General features: G+C 46.0%; 1 protein-coding gene across 1 annotated transcript; it reads right to left on the reverse strand.

The window, feature by feature from the left end:
* Nucleotides 1-1,194: 1,194 nt before the first annotated feature.
* LOC129338842 (ubiquitin carboxyl-terminal hydrolase CYLD-like) lies at nucleotides 1,195-24,712 on the reverse strand. The gene is made up of 15 exons (XM_054993352.1): nucleotides 24,655-24,712; nucleotides 20,922-21,489; nucleotides 18,185-18,514; nucleotides 17,343-17,448; nucleotides 16,156-16,520; nucleotides 14,584-14,752; nucleotides 12,634-12,778; nucleotides 11,894-12,016; nucleotides 10,792-10,883; nucleotides 9,177-9,240; nucleotides 7,664-7,796; nucleotides 6,398-6,506; nucleotides 6,004-6,122; nucleotides 4,120-4,336; nucleotides 1,195-3,851 (listed from the first exon to the last, which is right to left on the reverse strand). The coding sequence occupies exons 2-15, from the start codon at nucleotides 21,348-21,350 to the stop codon at nucleotides 3,667-3,669; spliced, it is 2,586 nt and encodes an 861-aa protein (XP_054849327.1). The 5' UTR covers nucleotides 21,351-21,489; nucleotides 24,655-24,712; the 3' UTR covers nucleotides 1,195-3,666.
* Between the last annotated feature and the right edge of the window lie 1,833 nt (nucleotides 24,713-26,545).

Consider the following 26,545-nt stretch of genomic DNA (forward strand, 5'->3'; position numbering starts at 1 on the left):
TGTTGCATTTGGACATGAGAAACAAAGTAATTGAAATTCAACGAAAACCAGGGTTGCAATGGCAAACCACCTCTGAATGTCTCTTGCCATGAAAACCACACCGGTGGGGGGGAGGGGTCGCCATAAGGCAGCTATGACTTGAGGGCACTCTCCACCACCAATCTACCTCGAGTCCCAGTGAAAAGGCATATGATAGTTAAAGGAAATAAAGCCACTCTGGATATCACCTCAGTGGACCATCCTCTGAGGAGGTGCTATGTTGGCTAAATGGCAGATCATCAGCTTTGCATGCAGAAGGGCCCAGGTTTAATCTCTAGCAAGGACTTGGACGACATTTCCCTGGGTCTGGAGAGTCCCTGCCAGTCCGAGTAGTCCGGATCTTAGTCCGAGTAGTCCAGATCTTAATGGACCAATGGTCCATTCAGTCTGCAGCAGATCCATGAGATGTGACCTGCATTATTGGATTGTTTGTGCTATCCAAATGCCCAACTGATTGGGGGGGGGAGAACTTCAGATGGTGATAGAAACAGACCAGGGGCAGCTCAACACTTTTGGCCATCCCAAGCAACAGCAGTGTGGCACATGGAAGATGTGTGCCTCCCCGCTCCCCAACTAATACAGATTCAGCCTGGCTCCAAAGAGGCACAGGTGGGGACAGAGAGTACAGCTTCTCCCATGACTCCTTAAGTAGCCTGCCTTGGATTTACTCTTGCAGGCAAAAACTGGTGCAAACTATACCGACTCCTCTCATGTGGTGCCTCTTATTGACTTACCACTTTATGAGACTGCTCCGGTCACTGAGGTGGGGGGGGCACATGGTATGGGGTGGTGGTGTTGGAGAAACGAGTCCTAAGACAAATTACTGCCATGTGGTATTTTTAAAAGGAGTTCATACCAGGAACTTTTCTTCCTTGCTAGATCTGTTGCTGCACCGAGTACGCATGCAGACTTTTGCCTTTTAATAAATGTATTACCTGGAATGTTGGAATTTTGTTCTCATTCGCCACTCAAACATGTTATCGAAAGGGTGCTGGGGAAAGGAGGCAGTTGGAGAATAAGTATCTAGGTCCCTGGAGTGTGCAAAACTGGATTATTCCAGAGGGCTTTTTACTCAGATAGGAAGGCCTATCTGTAAGCAAGTGGAATCAAAGAGATGCATCAGTAAACTATAGACTTTATTACTGTGTATTTTATTGCTGTGTATTTTATTGCTGTGTACTTTGGATAGCCCAGGTGAACCTGATTTCGTCAGATCTCAGAAGCTAAACAGGGTCGGCCTTGGTTAGTAATTGGATGGGAGACCTCCAAGGTTGCAGAGGCAAGCAATGGCAAACCACCTCTGATAGTCTCTTGCCATGAAAACCCAGCAGGGGTCACCATAAGTCAGCTATGACTTAAGGGCACCATACATACACACACACTTTTTGTTGTTGGAAGTATGATCCTACTGGGCAGTTTCTAATACATCAGACTTAGAATTGCTTGTGCAACTTTATATTGGATTCCTGCTGGTTTTAAATCTGCAAATTTGCATTTATGTGCCCCAATGACATTGTTGATTAAAACACATCTTTGGAACTGACTGTACTGACTCGCACTGTGTCATCTGCTTTAACTCTCCGTGAAAAAGTGTACCATAAATAGCATAAAATAAAAAAGCCATCCCTGCAGTAGATAATCAGAGGAAGCAGAAAATACAGGCACTTGGTGGAACTTGGAAATGGCAACATGGACAGAGTGCTACCCTTTTATCGGGAGACTTTAAATGATCAGCTGGTGGCAGCATAGATACCCAGAAAGAAGCAAAGAAGCCCTTCGGGATTTGGGTGGGCTCAGGCCAGCAGTCATCAACCAATAGGGAGACTGCAATGAAGAAATCAGAAGGAGATTGAGACTTGGAAGAGCAGCTGTGAGGAAGCTAGAGAAGATCCTTAAAGATAAAGATGACTCTCTAGGGACCAAGATCAAGATAATCCAAGCTGTGGTATTCCCCATTGCTATGTATGGAGGTGAAAGTTGGACAGTGAAGAAAGCTGAGAGGAAGAAAAATTGATTCAATTGAAATGTGGTGCTGGAGGAGAGTTCTGCGGATACCACGGATAGCCAAAAAGACAAATAAGTGGGCACTAGATCAAATCAAGCCTGAATTCTCCCTCGAAGCTAAAATGACAAAACGGAAGCTCTCGTACTTTGGTCACATTATGAGAAGACAAGATTCTCTGGAAAAGTCAATAATGTTAGAAAAAGAGGAAGACCTAAAACGACATGGCTGGACTCAATAAAAGAAGTGACACCCTCCAGTCTGCAGGACCTGAGCAAGGCTGTCAATGACAGGAGGTCTTTCATTCATAGGGCCGCCATAGGTCAGAGGTGACTTGATGGCACATAACACACACATACAGGCCAGCAGAGACCCCACCAGCTACTGACTGTCTCAACCTCTCGGAGGACCCCAAGTGGAATGATAATATGGGTCAGCGAGGCATTCTGCAACAGCAACATGTTACAAAAACACCGTAAGTGCTCTTTCCTCCAAAAGGGGCTGCCCTTGAAATTTCTTGTCTCTCAAAAAAAGGGGTTGAGCACCTAATACCCCAATACCAAAGGAATAAGGTGGGGGGAGAGGAAAGCAACATTTCTCACTACCACCCACTTCTTGCTCAACGGATCATGTAGCACCGACTGATTTCTTGAGGAAAAACATATATTAAAATCTGAGATGCAGTGGAGAAACACATGGTTGAAATAACAGAGAGAAACTCCAAAGGGGTCAAAGCAATACTCGGGGAGGATCAGTTTGTCTCAATCGGAAACAGCAACAGAAGAGGATTTTGTTAGAAAGGTGAGGTATTTGTTCAAAAGTGCAGCATCTGTTAACTGGTACAGAACAGCAGATGCTAAGAATCTCGGTGTTATTGTAAAAAAGAGGGAAGATTGTAGTTGTCAGTATATGTACAAAAATTGAGAAGATGCAGCAAACCTCTGAAGCAAGAGGGAGGACCAACTGGCTACCTATCGCTATATTATCAATATACAAGTGTCCCTGTTTTTTAATCTGTGAAATATTAGAGGGTATTACCTGAGGAGGTACTTTCCCTTCGGTTATTAGCCCACCTCGCCTTCCCCAATTCATATAGACAGAGAGGGAGAGGCAGAAGGGAAGTCCAGGCAGCACTGACTTCATGGAAGTAAAGTTACCAACATCATGGTAGGACCTGGATTTCTCCTGGAATTACAACTGATCTCCAGACAACAGGAATCAATTCTCCCGTACGAGACGACAGCTTTGGAAGACGGATCTACGGCACCGCATCCCCACGGAGCTCCCTCCGTTCTCCAAACTCTGCCCTCTCCAGGCTCCATCTACAATTGTCTGGGAATGTCCCTGGTCACACTTGGCGACCCTAATCCTCACCAATCCGACTGCAAGGCAGCCAATCTTAGTTTGGATTATTCCAAGTAAGTCAGGGCAGAGAACACGGCAGTTCCCATAGCTGTATCCTGCATCTCCAGACTGTTCACAGCATCAGGCCTCTGTCATTGATCACAGTTGCTCTCGCTTAAGACTCACATCTTGCTATCTTGTCCATTGCATGGGTCACAGGACTCCAAACTCACAGCCTGATTGCTTTGGCTAAAGAGTCTTTGTGTTCTTCTGAAAGGAGATTATTTGTAGAGGCTGAGGGAAGGGCTGTGGTAGAAGCACATGTAGGCGTCGCAGAGCAGGCGGCGAGCACAAGGGGGCAAAGATTTGGGGTCCAGGCACTGGAGCTCTTTAGCGGACATTTTCAAGTAGTTCGCAACCTCCGAACAGGCTGTAACACGAGGGATGTTGAAGCCATTGAGTTCACCTGAAAGACAGAGGAATGAAGGGGAGAGGTTAGAAGAAACAAGAGAAAGAAACGCGAGTGTTTCAGACAGCAAAGATTAAGAGAAAAAGAAATATGGAGAACCAAAATATAAACTAGATGGGGAGACAACCGAGAAACTGAGGAGAGGAAGAGCCCCAAAAGGAAAACAGAGGAAAGTTCAACAGCACTTGCAAAGTTCCACCACCAGGGGCAGCACTTCCTGTTCCTCAAAGGAAGAGGCTCTGGCCTCATTGTTGTGACTGCTTACCCTCCCGATCAGCCATGCTGTCAAAGAAGAGCCACTGGTGAATACCAGAACCGTGGCGGGTAAAGCCTACATAGTGGCTGGTCTCGATGCAGAGGACAGCAAAAAGTTGCATGGTCTGGCGGGGGATGATGTCAGGCAGAGTGCCCAAATGGCACAGCTCCTCAGGCAGATGCAGTGGGCGTGGCCGATGGCAGCGCCGGGCACGATGCTTGTGAACCTGCAAAGGCAGTAGAGTGCCACCAAGATTAAAAGGGAAGGATGAAGAAAAGGAGGAAGTCTGCTCAGTGGCAGAGCATCAGGTACGTAGTCAAGTTCAATCCCTGGCATCTCTATTTGAACGGATCAGGTAATGGGTCTACCTTGGTATCCTGGAGAAACAGCTGCCTGTCAGTGCAGACAATACTGAGCTTGATAGAGTAAGGGTCTAGCACACTGTAAGGGAACTTCGTGAGTTCCTGAACAAATTGGAGGATATCACAGGCATCTCGTTTCTCTGAAAGACTGCCCAGCCCCACCACTGCCCACACCCCCTGCCTCTTGCAGGAAAACAAAGCAGGCTGGCCTGGAGAAGTCTCAGTTGTGAATTCCAGGGGTGAGGTCCAGGTAGAATTGCCAGGCCAAACCTGGCATCTGACGGGAGGGTTGGGGATGGGGACATGGGGGGCCAGCTTCGCAAGCATGATGACATCGCTTCCAGGGAAAATCTGGAACAGCTGGTGGTAGCTGTAGGAATTGCCAGAAATTCTATGGTAAAACCATAGAATTTTTAGTGATTCCTAGAGTTTCCACTGTAGTTTTCAAGTTTTCCTTGGGAGGGATGTCATCATGATCTTGACATGGTTGAGTTTTAATTTTTTTCCCTCTGCTGGCTGCTGTTTGGAATGGAGGCAGGCAGCAGGAGCTCAGGGTGAAGTATCCCCCTCCCCAACTGGGAGCTTGGCAGCCCTAGATTCAGGGGAGGTCTAGTTGGGCCCAGACTACCTACTTATTATCATCTTCCGGGCTCATTTAACCTTCTGTGCTTGGTGATCAGAAAACAACAACAATATTTAAACAAAAATGCTTCAGGGCTTCAAAATTTTATTTAAAATTCAAAGATACTTATTTTCTGCATATGGCACAGTGTACTAAACTGAGACTCTATGGCAGACTGATAGCAGAGGCATCGTATCATCTATGGATGTCTATCTTTTTCTTCACTTTGCTTCTATACTTGTCTGGCTTCTGTGGCACCTCAGATTTTGTGACAAGAGCCCACACCTGTGGTACATCTGCCTAGAGGCATGTTGAGAGTTTCCTGCATAATCCAGTTGAGCCCCATGTGGGAAACCCCCTGTAGACATCACAGCACCTGGACAGTGAGCTAATCTCTGTTCAAGTGTTTATTTTTTATCTCACAGAGTACCTTGACAATGTTTTCTGATACTGTTCTTTTTCCTTAAGAATTGTCCCTTTCCTTTATTAACAGAAAGTTCCTTTCATCTGAAGTCTTAAACAAAATCCTGGAGAATTGTCTAAAGCGCTATAAAATTAGCCTGCAATTTGTCATAGGCTTGAAATACTTCTAATTTTTTTTAAGTGGTTATCCCTCCCCACCACCCCTGCAATTTCTTGAACTGAGCCAATCACATTTGTTGTAACGTTTTGGACTGAACTCATGGTAGTTCTCCTCTTGGCTCTACTTTTTACCTACATTTCTTTCCTCCTTATGAGAGAGTTCTGTACATAGCCAAGTGACCAGGGTTTGACTCTTAGGAACCAATTCTGCTAATGGTGTCACTTTCCCCAAGCACAAGGTGTCTTCCCTGATGCAGGAGGCAAAAGCCATCGTTAGTGGGATCTAACCCAAAGTCCCCTGCCCTGAGAATCCAACCCCACACGTACCTGTTGGCTGCAGACTCTGCAGAACTGTTTGATGCGCCCAAAGCCAAAACTGTGGTCCCCATAGCAGTCCTTACACTCCATCACGGCCAGCCCCTGGCAGACACAGCACTCCCGAGGAGCTGCAATGGATCAATCAGACACATTCGAGTTAGCCAAATCAACACGAGTCAACAACCGAAGACACTATAATGCTTCTAGAGCAGCTAGCATGGATGCATTCTCACTGTGCTCCATTCAAAGGAACCTTTCTGAAGAAGCTAGCTCTGCTCATTAGAAGAGGGGCTGGCTGTGCCGGGTGCTGATTGGCCAGCCCTCTGTGATCTCACCAAGACCCTCCGCTCTTCCCCATAAATCCCTGGAAGGCTTTGGCCCCAGCTCCCATCTCTTTCCTTACTTTCTTCTAGAAGATCAGTGAGGTCAAGTTCCAGGCTGGGCTGGATGGTGTGGAAGGCCTTGAAGTTCTTTCCATTCCGTGGCATCTGCAGGATGAGGCAGGAGGGGGCCTGGCGGGAAACAAAGAAGCACCAGGAATGAGCAACGTTATTAATGGATGCTTTTGTGGCCCTCAGTGCAATGCTCTGATGAACTGCTGAGCAGATCCATTTCATTCACAGCGGTACTTTTCCAAAGGTATACCAATACAATCCTAATACGCCAGGGAAATGCCTCCCTACTGGTCTCCCCTCAAAGGGGGGCTATATACAATCATCTTCCCCCTGTGGTGAAATTAGCTTGTACTCCCTCTCCCCCCACCTGATTTCACTCTGACTGGGAGAGAATGGAAGGAGATGCAATCTTGACGTTTTTTAACGTTGATTGTACATATATACTGACAACCATGGTTTTAATGTTATCTAAATGTTTATTTTGTAATATTATGCTGCTGTGACCCACCCTGAGCCCCCTTGTGGGGAGGGCGGGTTATAAATCAAATAAATAAATCGGGCTGCTGACACAGTGTGGGGCTGGCCAGCCCCTGCTGGGCTCTCTGCCTTTGGGCCTGCATCGAGGGCCTTACAGGCTCCATCCCACTATGAACCGCCCCCAGCGTCCCCCAGGTGTCCTCCCAGGCATGGGACATGGGCTGGCCTGCCTGCCGCTCCAGCCCCTCAGCTGGTGGGGAGAGGCTGCTGTGAGGGCCGCAAGCCCTTCTCCATTGTTGGAGCAGGGTGGTTTGGACGGGGCTGCAGTCGCCCTTTCTGAGCCTTCCTGCCCCTTGCTGCCTTGGCACGGCGTGTTGGCCCATCCTGCGGGCTCTGTGCTGGCCTGCCAGCTTGGGGGTGGCCCTGCATTGGCCAGCTGACCCACGGGCATGCGCCAGTCGGCTGACTGGCTGGCGGCACAGTCGAGCTGCTGCAGCTTGTCCTGCCCTCCCTCACCATCTCGTCAGGTCCCTGGAGCCTGCCCCCGGGCCTGGAAGTGTCAGCTGAGCTGCTGGGGTGCTGGAAGTCTCCCTCGTCACACTCCTCTGGTGGAGGTAAGTCTGGAGGGCTGGGGAGCGGGGCAGGCCCCTCTGGACAAAATAAATAAAATCCTTTTCCCCAGCACAAGAGAACTTCCAGTGTCCCAAGAGGCTCACCAACACATGAATTACAGGATGGAACACGTGGAGGTGGGAGTGAGACAACAGTCCTACTACCCTTCGGCAACTGGATCTCACCTCCGTGAACTTGAGGTCCCCAGTGATAAGGGACCCTTCCAGCAGCTGTTGAACATTAGGCACTGCCTGGGTCGGGTGCCCCTCGGTGAAAATCTGGTAGAAAATGCAGCCATGGGGATCCTTACCGGTCGAGCTTGGTGGGAAGGGGAAAGAACAGGATGAGAAGGGGAGACGCTAATGGGAACGGGGGCTGTGGGAATGAAAGGAAAGTAGAATGCAAACAAAGGGGGATAAGCGAAGATAGTTATAGCCTACAGGAGTCACCCCCTTTTTTTCTTTCCCCATTTAGGATACGATTATTTCCACCCACCTGCCTGCATAAACATTTTGGAACATAAGTACAATGAAAAACATGAAGTTGAGTAGAAATATGCCCCATTACGTTTCTTTTAAGATAACCTTGAGAATAATCTTAAACAGTTCTCAGAATTCGACTCAACTCTATTCAATGTGGCTTACTTCCAGGAAAGTGTTCCTAGGGCGGTATTGTTTGTATATCAAGTTTCTTTAATCATTTTAAAAAAAAAAAACCTAACGTTACAGTCCTCAAGGTGATCAAGCTAAAGGATGTCAATGCCGGGTGAGAGCTCAGAAGCCGAGACAAAACAGAACTGGATTATCAGTAAGAGGAAGGCTTCGATGTTCGTTCTTCTCACCAAGTTTCCTTGATGCAGAATTTTTGTACATTTTGATTTTAGCACAGAGTTACACATAACCCAGTCTACCTGACATGGCTATAGTGTAATCTTACATACAGGAACTCTCTTTAATTTTATTTACTCTTTAACAGTGTGTTTTCTTATTAAATAGGAATCAGCAATCAGACACTAGCTAATCAAAACCCATGCTGGATACATCCCTCTCTTGAACATCCTTATTATAACTCACCTGACTTGGAAAAACAACCTAAGGGTATCCTGCAATATTTGGAAGCATTCATATCTTTCAATTACTCTGGCCTACCGCTGTCTGGTTTAGTGTTCATGAAAGAGGGAGAAGGGGAAAAGTGACTTTGCTGGTATGTAACTGAGAGGGATGTACCGTGAGGAGTGGGAAGACAAACCCACCACTGGAGGGAATGGAAAGACATTGATGCGGTTCTAATAAATGCACAGTGGTTCCTGCTTGCTCGCTATTTCATTCTCTTTTGAGCTGTACCTGCTAAGATTGGGGACAAACATCTTGCCTGCTTATTTATTTCCAAAATTCATAGGCCAACACCCCAGAGACAAGCTCAGGGTGACTCACAAAGTAAAATTGGATATAACAAAATCATAAAAATAACCGTAACGTTATCTGTAGATTTTTATCAGCAACCAATAAGCAGGTAGTATTGTGTACTGGGAGAGAGGGGGGAACAAACATTAATGCCACACCTGACAGGCCTGGGAATTTTGAAAGTGCTTGGGCAGCAATATGTCATAATTTGAGGAAAATGGGGCAGAAAGAGGTGGGTGCAGCAGAGATGAAAAAGAAGCCCTTCTTCTTCTCTTGCTGCTTCAGGATCACTCACCGAATCTGGAAAAGCGGGTCCATTTTCAGGACTCGGAACAACAGGGTGAGAAATTCTTCTGGGTCTGGGGTGAGAAAGGAACGAGGACAAAGTAGCAGAAGAGGTAGGGCCGCGAACAGCCCTCACCAATGCCTCTAATTCAAATACATTAGCCCTACCCCACTCCACCTAGCTCTACATCCTACTGCTTCATTTCCTTTAAAGTTTTATAATCAGCACAGGCTGCTATTATCCAGTTAGGAATCCCATTCTTCATTAATCAATGATATTTGTATCTTGCCAAAATGGGCTTCCAAAGTATCTTATCTATTATTTTTAATGTAAATAAATTAATAAATGGGGACCCAAAGTGGCTTACATTGTTCTTCTCCATCCAGTCTGGTGTAGTGGTTAAGAGTGGCAGGACTCTAATCTGGAGAATCGGGTTTGATGCCCCACTTGAAGCCAGCTGGGTCAGTCACAGCTCTCTCAGAGCTCTTTCAGCCTCACCCACCTCACAAGGTGATTGTTGTGGGGATAATAACATAACATACTGTGTAAAGCACTCTGAGTGGGTGTTGTTGTCATGAAGGGTGGTATATAAATTGAATGCTGTTGTTGATGTTATTGTTATCATCATCCTCACAACAACTTTGTGAGATAGGCTGGGATGAAATTGACTGCCCCAAGTTAACTTCAACAAACTTTTGTGGCAGAGCAGGGCTTTGAACCAGGTCTCCCAGTTATCCTACCGTTCCTCCAAAGGGCTCAGGGTGGTGAATACTGTGCTCTTAAAAACAGCCTTGTGAGGTAAGGTAGGCTGAGAGAAAGTGACTGGTCCACAGCTGAGCAGAGATTTGGACCCAGATCCTAGCCTGACACTCTACCACTACATCACACTGACATCACACTGACTGCACAGGATTTCTCACTCCTTCTCTCTCTCTCTCTCTCTCTCTCTCTCTCTCTCTCTCACACACACACACACACACACACACACACACAAAGAAGGATACAAATTCAGTATAAATATTCTTTCAACCAGAGCTCAATTCAGGCATGATAGAGGTGCCTAGTCGGTCCCTGCCCTTCCTCAGGTAGCCCCTTCAATAGCAGTTGAGATATGCCTTTTGTCTTAAATTGAGTACTGAATTTTAAATACTTCAGACTTGTTCTGTTCTCCACCCCAAATACCTGTCCTGAGTTGCCAAGATGCTGGAGAAAGGCACAATGAGGGATTAACAAATCTGAATTTTCTTATTTCTTCCTCTTTTCCACCAAACTGAGAGCCAGTTTGGTGTAGTGGTTAAGAGCACGGGGCTCTAATCTGGAGAGCCGGGTTTGATTCCCCACTCCTCCACTTGAAGCCAGCTGGGTGACCTTGGGCCAGTCACAGCTCTCTGAGCTCTCTCAGCCCCACCCACCTCACAGGGTGTTTTGTTGTGGGGATAATAATAACACACTTTGTAAACTACTCTAAGTGGATACTAAGTCATCCTGAAGGGCGGTACATAAATCGAATGTTGTTATTGTTCTTCTTATTATTGTTGTTGTTGTACAGCTGCTTACTCACACTCACACTCTCTCACACACACACACACACACACACACACACACACACACACTTTTCACCAACCTTTCTCTTCACTTGTGAAGCCTGAAGAATGCCCAGCCGCTTCCAGAGCTTTCCGCAGAGCCATGACTTTGGTAGCACAGACATAGCCATTCCTACCCAGAGGAGAAGGAGAAAAAAACCAACATTACCTCCAGATTTATCTCTCAAACACTTTTAGGGAAAACGGTTATGGTTTCAGAGTACGGTGAGATGTTTCCATTCTCAGAAGGAAAGTAACAATTGTGTGTGCGCTCATAGTTGATTTATTTTACACACACATACAAAAACAAAACATGCTAATATATGCACGTTTGCTCCTTTTACACACACATGCCCTATTTTTATGTGAAAATTCTGGAATGAATTTGTAGATAGTATGTGAAGTGGTTGTCTTTTCTTGCTTAGGATTCAAATGGGTTCCTGTGCTTTCCTGACTAGAGATGGGCACGAACCAGGAAAAAACCAAACCATGCAGTTCGTGGTTCATCAAATTTCATGAACCACGAACTTTCGCGAACTTGGTTCTCCCCACCACTGCACTTTGTTAATTTGTTTTATTGTTTGTATATTGATTTTAGTTCTTGTTTTTATCGATTTTAGCTGTTCACCGCCCAGAGCCCCTGGGGATGGGCGGTATATAAATTGAAATATAAATAAATATAAATAAATAAAACCTGTCCCTGGTTCGCGAACCGGTTCATTTGGTTCGTGACAACACCACATCCAGGTCAGAAAACCACAACTTCTGGGTCAGCAGGTCACTTCCGGGCCAGCAGAAGGCCACTTCCGGGTCAGCAGAAGGTCTGCAGGAAGTCCATCCCCTCTTGCCTAGGAAACTGATTGATTGGCACCAGGCTGTCTGCAGTAACGAACCAAAAAACGAACCAAACGATCCAGCCTAAAGTTCGTGGCGGTTAGTCAGAAATGGGATCTGATGAACCGCGGTTCACAAATCACGAACCGGCCTGGTTTGTGCTTAATTTTGGTTCATATTTCGGTTCGTGCCCATCTCTACTCCTGACTCTTGTTGGTGCTTTAGCGCAGAATGATCCAGGACTATATTTCCTTCCTGGAGAAAAAAATGGGTCATGCTACACTGGATGCAAAAATTCAGCAAACTCACCTGCGCAAAGGATTGACAATCTCCGTCCTCAGCAGGTCCCGCGTCTCGGTGTAAGACTCTCCATCATTCTTGTCCGCTGGGCGGAGCAGCATCGAATCCAGCACCGAGGAGAAAGTGAACATGCTAAGAGCAGAAAAGGTGGCAAATATCTACATCTGCATCTAGTTCGGAATGATGAGTAGTATTTGTGGGATGCAGGGAACTTAGATGAGATGCCTGAGCTCTAATTGCAGGACGAGCCATTTTCTGTGGCCATTTATCAGTGACACTATGAATACACATGAAGCTTCCTTAAACTGAATCAGACCATTGGTCCATCAATGTTAGCACTATCTACTCAGATGGGCAGTGACTCTCCAGGGTTTAACATAAAGGTTTTCAAATCACCTACTACCAGAACCTTTTAACTGGAGGCACCTGGGATCGAACCTGGGACCTTCTGCAAGCCAAGCAGATGTTCCATCACTTAGCCACAGCCTCTCCCCAAAGGGAGTGGTATGGATACCTATGGAACTTCATACAAGGTGGGGTTCAAGAGGATAGTTTTCTGGATCCAAATCAATCAAACACTCCTTCATGGTTAGCTTGCTGGACTCTACAAGAGTCTACAACATCCATCAAGCGCTCCGAAATGCAAGCCTAGGATAGGAATTTGCACTGAGATATTGCGTCACCAAGCAAGTTTTCCAGCCATTGCCCATTCCGCCAGATGGGACTCACACATGCAACACTGCACTTACCAGAAAAGTGTGGCATCCAGATAACAGGAGTTGCAGTATCCTTGGATCCCTTTCTTCCATCCCAGGAGATGCTCCATGCCGTGATCACCCAATGGCGGAGGCGGAGTGTCCTCTTCCACTTTTGCACTGGCATACATATGGAAATCTGATGAGAGAAGAGTGACAGGCTCTTTGTATTGAGATAGTTTCAGGAGGGTAGCTATAGGGGTCTGCAGTAGAACATCAAGATTCGAGTCTAGTAGCACATTGAAGACCAACAAGATTTCCAGTGTATAAACTTTTAAGAGTCAAGTTCCCTTTCTATTAAGAGTGTTGGGTTCTCCTTGATCCAATCCAAGGGAAAATATTTTCATTGTTCCATCTAATCCCAACTGCCCAGAGTGATCAGAAAATATATATAGCAAATACAGTGCCAGAGTGATGTAGTCTCAGACTAGATCCGGGGAGACAGAGGTTCAAATCCCCACTTAGCCATGAAATTCTCTTGGGCCAACCAGTCCATTTCAGCCCAATCTATCTCACACAGTAGTTGTACGGCCACAGTGGTAGAGACAGATGCCCCTGGATCTGCATCAAGGTATATATTCAGAATAAAGCTGTACTGCATTTCACTCTGGACATTACACACACAAAAAAAGAGGTGAACTGGGAAAAAGAAGAAATTGAAGAATCCTATGAAAAACTTGAAAAGACCTTGATAGCAAACCCTTAGGAGGGAAGGCTAATACTTTGTCACCCACCCATTGCTATCTGGTGACACATTTTTTTCTGGGGGATTCAAATGGGAGATACACTAAATTCATATTCACAAATTTTACTGAGAGAGAGCGAGAGACAGAGCGCTAGCTAGCCAGACTAGGATTGTCATTCAATAAAATAACTAGTTGACTAATAATGTGAGCTTTGATTAGTCTGTATACATTTGCATTTGAATACTCCAATTGCTTGCTCTGACCTGGATAGTCCAGGTGAGCCTGATCTCATCAGATCTCAGAAGCTAAGCAGGGTCGGCATTGGTTAGCAATCGGATGGGAGACTTCCAAGGAAGACCAGGGTTGCAGAGGCAGGCAACGGCAAACCACCTCTGTTAGTCTCTTGCCATGAAAGCCCCACTAGGGGGTCACCATAAGTCAGCTATGACTTGAGGGCACTCTCCACCACCACCAATCCAATTGCTCAGCAGAAAAAAATATTTTTCTTTCCTGGCAATGAAGAGGCATTCCCTCCTGAGTGACAAAGCAGGAAAGCTTCTTCTAAGAAAGCAAGATATTGCACATGCGACTCTTCTAAAAAAATGCGGCCTTTTCCCTTCATCAAAATGTACTGATTCCCATCAATGTATTATTATTTACACCCTTTTAGCCTTCCCATCTGAGGAGCTGAGGGCAGCCTGCACGGCTCCCATTTTATCATCCCACTTTCTCCTCTGTCCAGCTGGACATGGCTCAAAGATAAATTCTTTTTGGACGATGAGGACACTTCTGGGATTCTCCCACACTTCTCAACTGTAGATTAGCTGCATTGGGGTTTCTCTATGGGCCCTTAACCCTGCTATCTCTGTAACTTACTGAACAATTGATTGAAATAACCTTTGGACCAGACACCCTGCTGTCACTAAATGCTGCATAAGGTCTCCCTTATATAAAACAAACGTTGTTATTGTTATTATTATTATTCCAAGGAGGGGTGTATATAACATGCATACAGATTCAGCCCCACCCCCCCACCGGCACACTAGCATGACCCAATACACAGTAATCAGGGGCTAAATGAACCAAATATGTTTTTGTACTCTGTCTGGGAGTGGGCTACAAACCCTCTCCCCTCTCCAGTTCTGAGGTTCTGCAAATCCAAGAATGACAGAAAGGATGTGATGGATAAGGGAGCTGTTGAGGGCAAGGGCGCCCCCAAACCCCATATTCGCACTTTCCTCCGAAGTTTGTGCCGTACCCAGGGAATTGCACCGCAAAACAGGATTCTCTAGCTTCTGCATCACGTTAAAACGTGAGTCAGGCCGACAGTGACGCAGCCGGACAAAAAGGGCTTTGTTTGGTGGGCAATGGAAGTAGTGGATGCCTCTATATTGTCCATCCGTGCAGCCTGAAGATAGCGGCTCCTCCTAAGAAACATACAAAGCAGATGTCAGCTCACATCACATTCATTGTACATTTTCAGTCATAGCTCCGATTGTCTAACGTTAATCCTAGAATTGATTGTTTTGTTTCAGCATTTTTTTCAACTCTATATTGGGTGTTTGCTAATGTTATGTCTTTGTGAACTTGTATTTGTTTACCTTAAGGCATTGTTTATGGAAGTGTCCTTGATACTGTATGGAAATGTCCTTGATACTGATTGTACTAATCTCACACTATGTAATCTGCCTTGAGTCTCAGTGAGAAAGGTGGACTAGAGAGAGAGAGAGAGAGAGAGAGAGAGAGAGAATTGGTCTTTAAGGTGCCACTGGACTCAAATCCTGCTGTTCTACTGCAGACCAACCTTGTGGTTGTGGAGGCTGCCTGAAAGTTCTGACTGTGGTTTTGATTTGTGATTGCCCACTCGCACGGGCCAGGCACCCTTTGCTGCAGTCGTCAAACAAAGAAGAAGCCTATGTAAATCAACCCTCAGAAACTCCACGTCTTGAAAAATCGGAGCTATGACTGAAAATGCCCCTGCTGGGGCATTCGAGGCAAGAGATGAAAAGAGGTGGTTTGTCCTCTGCACAGTGACCCTGGACTTCCTTGGTGGTCTCCCAGCCAAGTACTAACCTGTGCCAGCCCCACTTAACTTCCAAGATACTACGAGATCAGCCTAGCCAGGTCTATCAATATCAGGGCAACAATAAATACAATTAAATAAATTCAAATATATTTCACTACTCGGTTGCTCTGCAAGCACTGTTTAACCCCTTAGGCCCTTCGACATAAAACATCGGATCTGAGTGGTGGTTTCACTCTCTCATCTGTGGCCAACTTGCTCTGATCTGGGCAGCTGCTTGGGTGTTGAAATGACAGCACAGAGGCTGAAGAGAAGGGTAAGGGGCTGTTGGAGAGGAAGGGCCCTTTATTTCTGTCCCTGGCATATGGCTCGCAGCTTACCCATCTCATGGGTAATGGCCAAGCCCTGAGACAGACGGACACTTTCCTGAGACACAGGGAAGGTTGAAGAACAGTCCTCAAAAGAATATTGGAGAGCAGACTTTAAGACTAACCAACTTTACTGTAGCATAAGCTTTCGAGAATCACAGTTCTCTTTGTCAGATACATTTAATGAAGAGAGCTGTGGTTCTCGAAAGCTTATGCTACTGTAAAGTCGGTTAGTCTTAAAGGTGCTACTGGACTCTTTTCCATTTTGCTACTACAGACTAACACGGCTAACTCCTCTGGATCTAGAAGAGCCACGGACGGCATGTGAAAGAGCCACACATGGCTCCTGAGCCACTGAGTATCACTGGACTAGAGTGAGGGGTGATGTGGTTCACTCAGGCCACATCATAGTCTACCCTGCCCCCTCGTTGGTCCTCACCAGTTCCAAACCAGCAACTGTTTCATCCATATCGGGCAGATCCCCAATCCAGCGAATCACCCCATAGATTGGGGGATCGTTAACTTCCACCATGGAGTTAATCTCGAGGAGATGGTGGCCATATTGTTCCTCCTCTTTCTTCTCGTCTTCTTCATTGTGCTCTCCATTCCCCTCACGGTTCCCACCTTCTTGCTTCTTGTGAGCCTCCAAACCTAGGGAAGGGAGCAGGGATGGAGGTTCCTTGGGTGAACACCCCTCCAACCTGGGTGGGTAACGGATGGATGAAGGGGACGGGCAATCGAAAAAGGCCGAGTTGGGTGGGGAGGAATGGCTGTCCAAAGTCTCGGGGCTTTTTTCAGGTTGTTCTATAGAAAGAGAAAAGATAACTACATTTGTTTATTTATTTTATTCAATTTATATTCCGCTCTCCCCACAAGTAGGCTCAGAGTGGATCACAGGCGGTAATAAATACAATAAAAACAAATGACATAAATTAGATTAAATCATCAGTCACATCAACCAAACATTAAAACACATTTGAGGGGCATGGTGGCCAGCTACCAGATGACAAAATAAACATATTGCCATGTTTCCATTTTTCTCTTCTTCCAAGAGGAGGAGGTCGAAAACATCCTTGCTGCCCCTCAGAGGAGGAGGGGGAGGATGCCGCGAGCTACAGGAGTCCTCAAGGTAAGTGTGGGGCTGGGGCTGGGGGTTGGGCAGTTTAAAGGGACCTGCCGCGGCAGGCTGCAGGGGGGAACCCCCTGGGGATTCGTACCTGGAAGTGATGTCACAGAGTTAGGCAGCAATCTAGGAATTCCCTGAATATCTATATGCTTTACCACAGAGATCTGGGAAATTCCTAGAGCATCAAATGATGCCGTGTCATTACTTCCAGTATAAACCTAGAAGTGGTATTAGTTTGTGTGTATAGCTGTGTTGTTCTGCAGTAGAATAGCAGGATATGGGTCCAGTGGCATCTTAGAGATTTTCAGTGTCAGCTTTTGAGAGTCAGAGCTCCCTTCTGCCTCCCTCAGTTTGCTCAAACAGCAGCAGAAGCCTGCCTGCCAGGGCAGGAGATTGCCTTCCATACCAGTTAACCAGGAAAAGCCACCCCAATAGCCCATTCTTATACATGATGTAGACCCATTTGGTCTCCTAACCCCATCAGATACTATAGGACTTACCTTTCTGTACTTTAGAAATTGGCAGAAGAATCCCATACTCTGGTGCTGGGATATGGCAGAGCTTGCGTTCTTTGAAATAACCATCCCAGGAGCCAACTGGTCTGTCCTAGGATAAGTTTTAAACATGTCAACAGTTGCTTCTGGGGTGAGGAAGCGGTAACAACTTTGCATTCATATAGTAAGGGCCATGGTTCTCAAGCTAGGACCCAGAGGCCATAGTTCCTGGTGGTCAGGTGACACTAAAGAGTCAATCCCATGCCACGGCCTCCTAGGTAATTCCAAGATCCAATCACTACTCTCCCTCAATCAGTAAATCATCCATGAAGAAGGCTAGCAGGTTCTTTTGCAGCACCTCCAAAGTGTTCCTGGGTCCACTAACAGATTTCCTCTGTCCTTTGCAAGAGTATCATCTTGGAATTTACCAAATTAAAAAAGGTTTTTCTCAATTACTACAGCTTTTTTTTAAAATAAAAAGCAACTTAAAAATATGTTTCTATCCCTCATTGTTTCACTGCTTTATCCTCAGAAGGTGGGCTTTTTCAGGCACTGCCTTGGTGAGTTAGCGAAAAGTACCTTGTCCCTGGTTTTATGTGGTACATTATGTTTTTTAAAAGTATGCCTGGAAACTCCAAATTCCAATATGCACTTGCTGCATTTTCAGATAAAACAACTATGATTATTTATGCATCTTTAAATAATCACTTTGGAACATTTTTTTAACCCATCCTTCTTCGGGGTGGGGGGTCAAGGCCAGCAAGCTGGGAAAGGGGTTCCTTCAATCTGAGTCCCCCTTTGGAGTCCCTCTGAGCACAGGATGCAGGAAGAAATTGGATGCCTCTTACCAGGTGTATCCCTACAAACACTCCAGTCTCCAGTTTCTTGGGTAGGTAGTCGCAGTACACCACAGTGCCAGTAGGGGTGTTGTCTTCCATCTTGAAGAAAACACGGTCCCCGACTTCCAGCCCGGGAGACGACAAGGGGTCTCCTGAGGCCAGCTGGATCCTTGTGCATTCCCTGGCGTTGCTCCTTCGAGGCGCTAGAGGGCTGCCCTCCACTGAGTCGTCCGGCTCAATACGGTTGGCAGGCACAAAGACCCCACAGTTCTCTTGACAAGAGAAGAACTTCTGACCTTTGAAGGAGCCGTCAGTGAAACCTTTCCCAGCGGCTGAACCCTGGGGAATGGGACCAAAAGAGGGCATGAAAGGGTTAAAGGAAGCAGTTACTTTGTAAAATCTAAAACTTGACCACCACTGCATTCTGTGGTGGGGAGTTTCACAAGTTAATTATGCAGCGTGTCAAGGAAAACAACAACCTGTTTCTCACAAAAATCAATTAGATACTATTTAGCAGGTCATGAAAGCAATGGCACTGTTAACTCTTAGTGACAGAAGTCTTTATTCATTACGGCTAATAGCCATTGATAGATGATCTTCCATAACAGCTGGTATGGTACAGCGATTACTCAAAAAACCTTGGTTCAAATCCTACCTTGCTATTAATCTTACGAGATGATTCTGGAACAACTACGATCTCTCTCAACCTATCCTTACCAGTTGGGGCTGTTAAGAGGATAAAATGGACGAGGGATAAACCTGACTTGAATTTTTTGGAGAGAGAGGGTGAAATAAAAATCAGACATCTAAACCAGTGGCCATTGCCATACCATACTGCAGAAAAAACATGTTCTGACCCATACAGGGATGGATCAGTCCTGCAGTCTTCTCTCCCCAAAAGAAACATTTCAGACTGAAAAGGTATAGAAGGGTACAAAAGAGAGGTATTTAAATATCACATAAACCACCTAGAACCCACAACAACAAACAATGAATATACCCCCACAACGTTGTAATTAGGATGACGAGCTACCAATGATATAACAGTGCATTAGAATTCAATGCAAATGACTGTTTGAATTCCTTGTAGATTTACTTTTGGAATATACAACACACTTTGAACCCTCAAAGATGAAAGCTGGAAATGCAATTAATTTGAATCGGATATTTTATGCTTGTTGAGAGAAAAATAATGTATACAGTCTAGGTATATGCAATTTTTTTTCCTATGCTTTGCCAAGTATTTTTTTGGGGAGCTCATATCTTTTGTATAGAATACAGTATTCCTAGTACATTGTTACATCATTGGTGACTAATGGTATTGTCTGGCACTGTCATCAAAATTGTAGGTAGGTACGTAAGGTTTATTGCATTAGGCCAAAGGCCGTTACAAACAATAAAACAGTAACAAAAATATGAGCGACGATGCAGGTAAAATATACAGTACAAACTTGATAAAACACTATAGGAATTACACTATATCCTGTGGACAGTCCTGTGCTGTCACACGACCTTCTCTCGGATTTTCCCTGCTGCAAGGGCAAAAAAAGCAACCCTGTACGAGGTCTCTGGGTCCACATCTGCTAATGCAGCGACAATGTTTTCGTTATCTTGTCTGAAACCTAAACTAGCTAGCATTGGACTTAAACATTTCTTTCTGGGGGATGTGTAGAGTGGGCAGTGTAGTCAAAATTGTAAATATTGTTGGAATGTATTCATTGTTCATCACGTGTGGTCTTATGTGGCTTATGTGATATTTACACACCTATATTTTGTATCCTTTTGTATCCTTCTGTACCTTGTACTTTGTTTTAAAACTTAACACCACCACATTCTAATGATAACCCCTCCCATTAAACAACACTGATACATCAGGACGTGTCCCTAGCTTTTGCCATACTAGAGCCAAAACCCTGAGATTTTTAAGCACACACAAACACCTCTGCAGGAGTATACCGTATACCCTGCAGCTGTGGACAAGTTTACATCGGGACCACAAAGCGTAGCATCCAGACAAGAATAAAAGAACATGAAAGACACTGCAGACTTGGACAACCGGAAAAATCAGCAGTGGCTGAACATAGCCTAAAGCAAACAGGGCACAGTATCTTATTCCAGGACACCAAAATACTGGACAACACTTCCAACTACTTTGTCAGACTGCACAGGGAAGCCATTGAAATTCACAAGCATAAGCAAAACTTCAACAGGAAAGAAGAAACCTTAAGAATGAGCAGAGCATGGTTTCCAGTTCTGAAAAACACCAGGCTAACAAAACACTCCACACCCAACAATAGCCCTGCAGAGAAGATTAGCACATCAAGCACCAATCCATATGCAAAAGAACCTCCTCAGGATACAGTGAAGCCTCCCGCCATTAGCATTCCACACCCTGGGACACTCCTACAGGATGACTCAGCTCAACCCCACCCCTCCTGAGTAGATATAAATGACCTGCCACATCTTTTCCACACTGTGACACTGAGAGATCTCTATCTTTTGGTGCTACACCTCTGAAGATGCCAGCCACAGCTGCTGGCGAAACGTCAGGAACTACAATGCCAAGACCATGGCAATACAGCCCGGAAAACCCACAACAACCATCGTTCTCCGGCCGTGAAAGCCTTCGACAATACATCCTGAGATCCCCATTGAGTTCTAAGAACTTTCTTGTCTTGCAAAAACAGAAAATTCCAATGAATAGATCGGAGAACCACATCTCCTCCCATCGGTCCCGTTAACTTACCACCAGCTCTACGCCGAAGATGACGCTTGTATCACGCTTGTTTTTTTCAATGGGCCCCCGGTATCGGATGATGCCCTGAACTTTCTGCCCGGAGGATGAAGTGATTTGGACTCGGACCGGGTCCCCTCTCTGGAGGGAACTCAGCCTTCGCATCAGCCGTTCCTGACTGAAAAGTCCCAGGCGCTCATCTCCGTTGGTCACCGCCTCCAAAAGGCCAGCATGGGTGCCAGTCAACTCCTGGACGGCTGAAGAAGAGACTCGGACCACTTTTTCGGTGTCCAAGACCTTGGCCCAGAAACACCCCTCAGAGGAGGTCTTGTGGACATCTTCTTGGCGCAGGAGGCTGCCTTTAGAGACCTTCACCTCCCCGCCTGCCTTGGCTTCCCCTGAAAAACTTTTTACAGCTATGAAAAGCCGTCGAGGCTTCATCACTGTTGCTGGAAGGATATCGAGGCCGAGGAACCAACTCACAGGGAGTGAGAGAAAAAGGAAAGACGCCGTTGACCACCCAGGGAAGGCGAAACTCGTTCATGAGCAAATAGGCCAGACTGGAAAAGATGGCAGATGACTGTAGAAGGGAAAACAAATGTCATTGCATACAAAGACAGGATTCTCTCCTCCCAACTGTACACAGTGGTTGGACTAGAGGCAGAGGGACCCGAGTTCAAATCTCCATTTGGCCACAGAGCAAATTTGGTAAACTTGGGCCAATCTACCTCATTCAGGCTAACTTAGCTCACAGAGCTGTTGTAAAAACAACTGGCAGGAGAGAAGAATTACACATGCCACCCTGAACTCTTTGGAAGAAGGGCGAGATTCTTAAGCAAACAAATGGAATTGTTCTGGCCCTTGCAATTATAAACACCATTGGATTTAATAACAAGAGTCCAGAAAGCACTTTAAACCAACAGGATTTCCAGAGTACAAGCTTTTGGGAGTCAAAACTCCCTTTGACAGATACGAAGAATGCCATGCTGGCATCCCCCTATGCCCGAAGACACTCAGTGGAGCAGTGGAGGGGGAAATCGCATCCTGCAACATCGCTTCCAGCTGTGTCACACCATCGGGTTGCCACGTCCTCTTACCCTCCCACTGGGAGGGGTGGTCCCAGAACTCACGTTGTGTTCATTCCTCATACGCGTATTTTGCAGAGGGCCGATTTGGGTCCCAAGCAGGCCCCATTAAAACCTTGCACGCTGTTTCAGTGGCATTTTGGTTGGGCCTAGGGTTGCCTACTTCCAGGTAGTGCCTGGAGATCTCCCAGAATTACAACCAATCTCCAGACTACAGAGATCTGTTCCCTTGCAGAAAATGGTGGCTTTGGCAGGTGGACTCTGCGGCATCACACAGTGTTGAGATACCTCCCCAAGCTCCACCTCCAAATCTCCAGAAATTTTTCAGCCCAGAGTTGGCAACCCCATCGTGCCTAATAAAAAATTTGACATGGCTTTTTAAAAATGTTGCTACTTGTGATCTCTGTTTATTTTGGTTCAGGGTTTATGACTGAGCTATTGTACAGTTATTGTACTTGCTGATTTTACTGTTGCTGCCTTCTGTGATCTTGTTCTTTTGCTTTTGTTCAGACTGTAACCATAATCTGTATTGTCATAAAAAGCTCACTGGCAGATTTGCAGTAACTAGCCTGTTTTCAGTGCGGTTTGATGGCTTTGTATTGGTTTGCATTTTCAACTTATTAAGCATTAAGGTTGTAAACCACCTTAGGATTTTTTTTTAGATGCAAAAACATGGAATAGAAATCCTCTAAATAAAATTAAAATACATGGTTGGGGGGCAGGGAAAGATCCATAAAATACAAGCCTGTGATATTTCTAAGCAAATGGCGCCGTTTTATTTTTATTTATATTCCACTTTTCTCCCCGATGGGGACTCAAAATATGCAAAATCATTTCCCTTCCCTCCCTCTTATCGTCACAGTCACCACCCTGTGAGGCTGCTTAGGCTGAGACAATGTGATTGGCCAGCCCTTGAGACATTTTTATTTTCTCCCTCCCCTTGTAATTTTTTTAAAAACTTCATTCCCCAGCTAAAAAAGGCTGTTGGTTTAACACTTGAGCTATAAGCAAATGCACAAATGTTTCATTTCTGCAAACAGATCTGCCCTATGTGAGATGATCTGTGTAAGATCTGTGATCTTGCCCTATAACCTACACGGCTCATGATGACAAAACTGAAATTAAAAAACCCCCAAAGTAATAGGCTTTTGAAAGGCGCTCTATTCTTGCATATTCTGGTCCAGAGGAAGAAAAGTACTTCTATTTATTCCAAGGCTGTATCATTGGTAAAAAATAATACTGGCCTGTACAAGGATGTTGTAAAGACAATTGGGATAATATATGTCAGCTCCCAGAAAGAGAGCTAAAGAAGTGAGCTGTGGCTCATGAAAGCTCATACCCTACCACAAATTTTGTTAGTCTTATAGGCGCTACTGGACTCTTGCTCTTTGCGACTGCTACAGACAGACTAACACGGAGTGATTCTGCACACGTTGGATAATGCACTTCCAATCCTTTTTATAGATCATTTGGAATGGATTTTTTTTTGTGCGGAACAAAAAATCCACCTCAAACGATTGATAAAGTGCATTGAAAGTGCATTATCCAACGTGTGCGGTTACCCATCTAGATCCAGCTCTCAGAAAGTACTTCTGCAGTGACAGGAAAGAGAAGGGACATGCCGTGCTCTTGGGCAGGGCTGCTCTGGTGACTTATATTGGGGGTTCCCTGACATTTCAGACAAATCAGTGGTTTTTTCCCAACCACTTTATTGCCTCTCTCAAGCTGACAGTATTTTTTGTTTAAGATCTGGAGGATAAATCTTTGAAAGTTAAACGTGCCCTGGTCACTTCCATCCCTCCTTTCTAGCCCTTTCCCCAGAAAGTCTTCATGTGAGGCAACAGAGGGGAATTATGGCTTCATTCATAAAATATAATTTGGTTAGGATGCAGGAAGGAAAGATGGGTGGATGCACTGGAGGGCTCATCCCGCCTTAGAAATCACCACCCTAGCCTAATCCCTTATGTCCTACTCGGGTGACTCCTGAAAGGCACTCTGCACATGCTCAGAGGCCTCACCGTCTTCTTAAACCTTCTGAACATCAAGGTAGGAATAATAATATTGCAACAGTTCCCAGGTCAGCCAAGCTGAACCTCCCTCCAGGCCAATAAGCTCACTGGGTTGCTTTGGGGCAGCTGTTCATGTGCAGCTGTCAATCTCACAGTGTCGTTGTGGAGACAAAAAAAAAGGGACGTGGGAATCTCCCCAAGCACCTTGGTGGAAAAGCGGGATTAAAATAGATACATTCAAAGTCTACGGCGTTCACACACAACGTTCTTTCAATTCACTTTCAATGTGATTCAGCCAGCACTTGTAAGGGGGCCTTTCTGTTTCACGTAGCAAAATCCAATTGCAAAGCGCCCTTGTTCCATGCGCAAAAAGGGGATCCATGCATTTTTTTTTAAATCCTGCCTTTCCACCAAGGTGCTCGGAAAGACTCCCGCTTCCCTATTTTGTCCTCACGCGTGTGAAAGCAAGTTATTAACGGGTCCAAGGAAGGCTCAGATTGCCACGCAAAACACACACACCAGACTGGCATCTGGACCAAACTGTTGCCCTTCCCGCTTGCACCTCCGTTTTAAGGAAGGGGATGGCTCGACCTTGCATCTTTACAACTAGGTAAACAGGCTTGACATTCACCCGCCCCTTCCCCAGCTCACCTGGCGAGGTCGGCCACTTGCAAACACGTGAAGGCGCTCCTCTTGAAACTCATCAAGGAAGTCGAAGCGGGTTTTAAAGGGGCGGAAGGCAAGAGCCAATCGGAAGAGACGCGGGGAGGCGAAGGAGCCAATCAGAATGAAGAGGCGGAGGGGGGGGGTAGAGAAACAGCTGAAAAGTGGATGCGGGGGGGAGAAGGTGCGTTTGGGGGATTTCCTGGTGGGGTTTTCCCAGTCACAGCCCTCTGAGCCACCCTAGCAAGGGGGAGTTGCCTGTGGAAAAAATTGTGCAAGTCTACGGACGGTGCATGAAGTAGGAGAGGGGTACTGACTTTGGTTGCCAACTCCAGGATGGGAAATTCCTGGATGCTTGGGGAAGGAGCCTAGAGGAGGGTTGGGGAGGGAGCACAGCGGGGTGTGATGGTATAGAATCCACCTCCCCTCCCCCCAAGCTATTTTCTGCAGGGGAACTGATCCCTATTATCTAGAGAGCAGTTGTGATTCCGGGAGGTTTCCAGCCCCCCCCCCCGGAGGTTGGCAACCCGAGTGGGAACATCCCCAGTTCGGGGTTCAGCCCACGCAAATTATCGATTCAGTTGCAGAAATTTGGTTCTCGGCTAATAAGGAATCCATGGAGGAGATCCGCACCCCCCCTCTGAAAAAAAAGAGGAAAGTTAACGAACTAAGAAAAGTGCAGTTTAGCTCAAAGTTCGTATTCCTCGCAAAATAAAAGTAGTTTGGAGTCTCTCTGCAGCCTCTTTCTGCGCTTTTTAAAATAAGGCGGGGAGTTACCCCGATAAAGCATAGCTCATTCCCTCCACCAGGTGGCAGCAAGCCCCTATCTGAATAGTCAGGAAACTCTCTCGGCTCTTCCTCCCTTCATGCTCTTTCTCTGCGCCCCCCGCCCCGCCCCCCCATGTCTTCATTCTTCTTTTTTCTAAAAGGCAAAATTCCAGAGATTTTATTCTGCCGGGATGTCAGCAGTCTCTGACTTAAACACTCTTGTCTCATAGATGGATGTATCTGTCTGGAAATTGCAATCTGCCCATGCTCAGAGTGTCTTTTCTAAATGCCGGAGCCTGATGGCTGGCGGATTAATTGCCACCTTCAGCCTGTCCTTCCCCGACCTTTTCTACTTTCACTAGAGCTAGTGTGGTAGTAGCTGTGAGCAAGATAAGACTAGGACACCAGGTTTAGCTCCCCTCTCCCTATCAGTTGCCAACCTCCTGATGCGGCCTGGAGAGTTACAACTGATCTCCAGACTACAGAGAGCAGTTCCCCTGGAGGAAATGGCGGCTTTGGAAGGTGGAGTGTATATGGCATTTGTTGTGTATTGGCCCTAGCTTGAATAAAATTTAGGCTACCCTGACTCCGATTCTCATTGGCGGTTTCAGTTTGCAAGCAGCCAATGGCCCACTCTAAATAAAGGCCAATCACATTGTTGTAAATATGTTATATTGTATATAGTTCATGCAAATGATGGTATCCTGGAATGTTCATTATTATTGGTTGATGGTTAAGCCAGGGGCGGGGTTTGTATGTATGCATTGAGGTGTTCTGTTCTGCTGTGAGTCTGCCTGTTCTGGGCCGTTTCCAGACGGCTTACCTGCAGCCGCTCCATGCCGCAATGTCGCGGATCGTGCCGGGGAAAACGCGAAATATCGCGTTTTCTCGCGCGAGTTTTGCGCGACATCGCGCAAAACTCGCGCGAGAAAACGCGATATTTCGCGTTTTCCCCGGCACGATCCGTGACGTTGCGGCATGGAGCGGCTGCAGGTAAGCCGTCTGGAAACGGCCCTGGTTGGCAATAAAACATGTTGTGAACTGAAATCACTCTGGGCTGAAATCATTCTGAGCTCCAGGCTCAGTACACAATAGCATCATTCCCTGCTGA

The sequence above is a fragment of the Eublepharis macularius genome, chromosome 12 (assembly GCF_028583425.1).
Source record: "Eublepharis macularius isolate TG4126 chromosome 12, MPM_Emac_v1.0, whole genome shotgun sequence".
NCBI lineage: Eukaryota > Metazoa > Chordata > Lepidosauria > Squamata > Eublepharidae > Eublepharis > Eublepharis macularius.

What these genes read in the sequence shown, in the direction of transcription:
- LOC129338842 (XM_054993352.1), bottom strand. Translation starts at nt 21,350, where the DNA reads ATGAAGCCTCGACGGCTTTTCATAGCTGTAAAAAGTTTTTCAGGGGAA. An exon ending in GACCCGCTTTTCCAGATTCG is followed by an intron (nt 7,797 to 9,176) that starts GTGAGTGATCCT and finishes CTTCCCACCAAG; the next exon opens with CTCGACCGGTAAGGATCCCC. An exon ending in CACTGATCTTCTAGAAGAAA is followed by an intron (nt 6,123 to 6,397) that starts GTAAGGAAAGAG and finishes GATCCATTGCAG; the next exon opens with CTCCTCGGGAGTGCTGTGTC.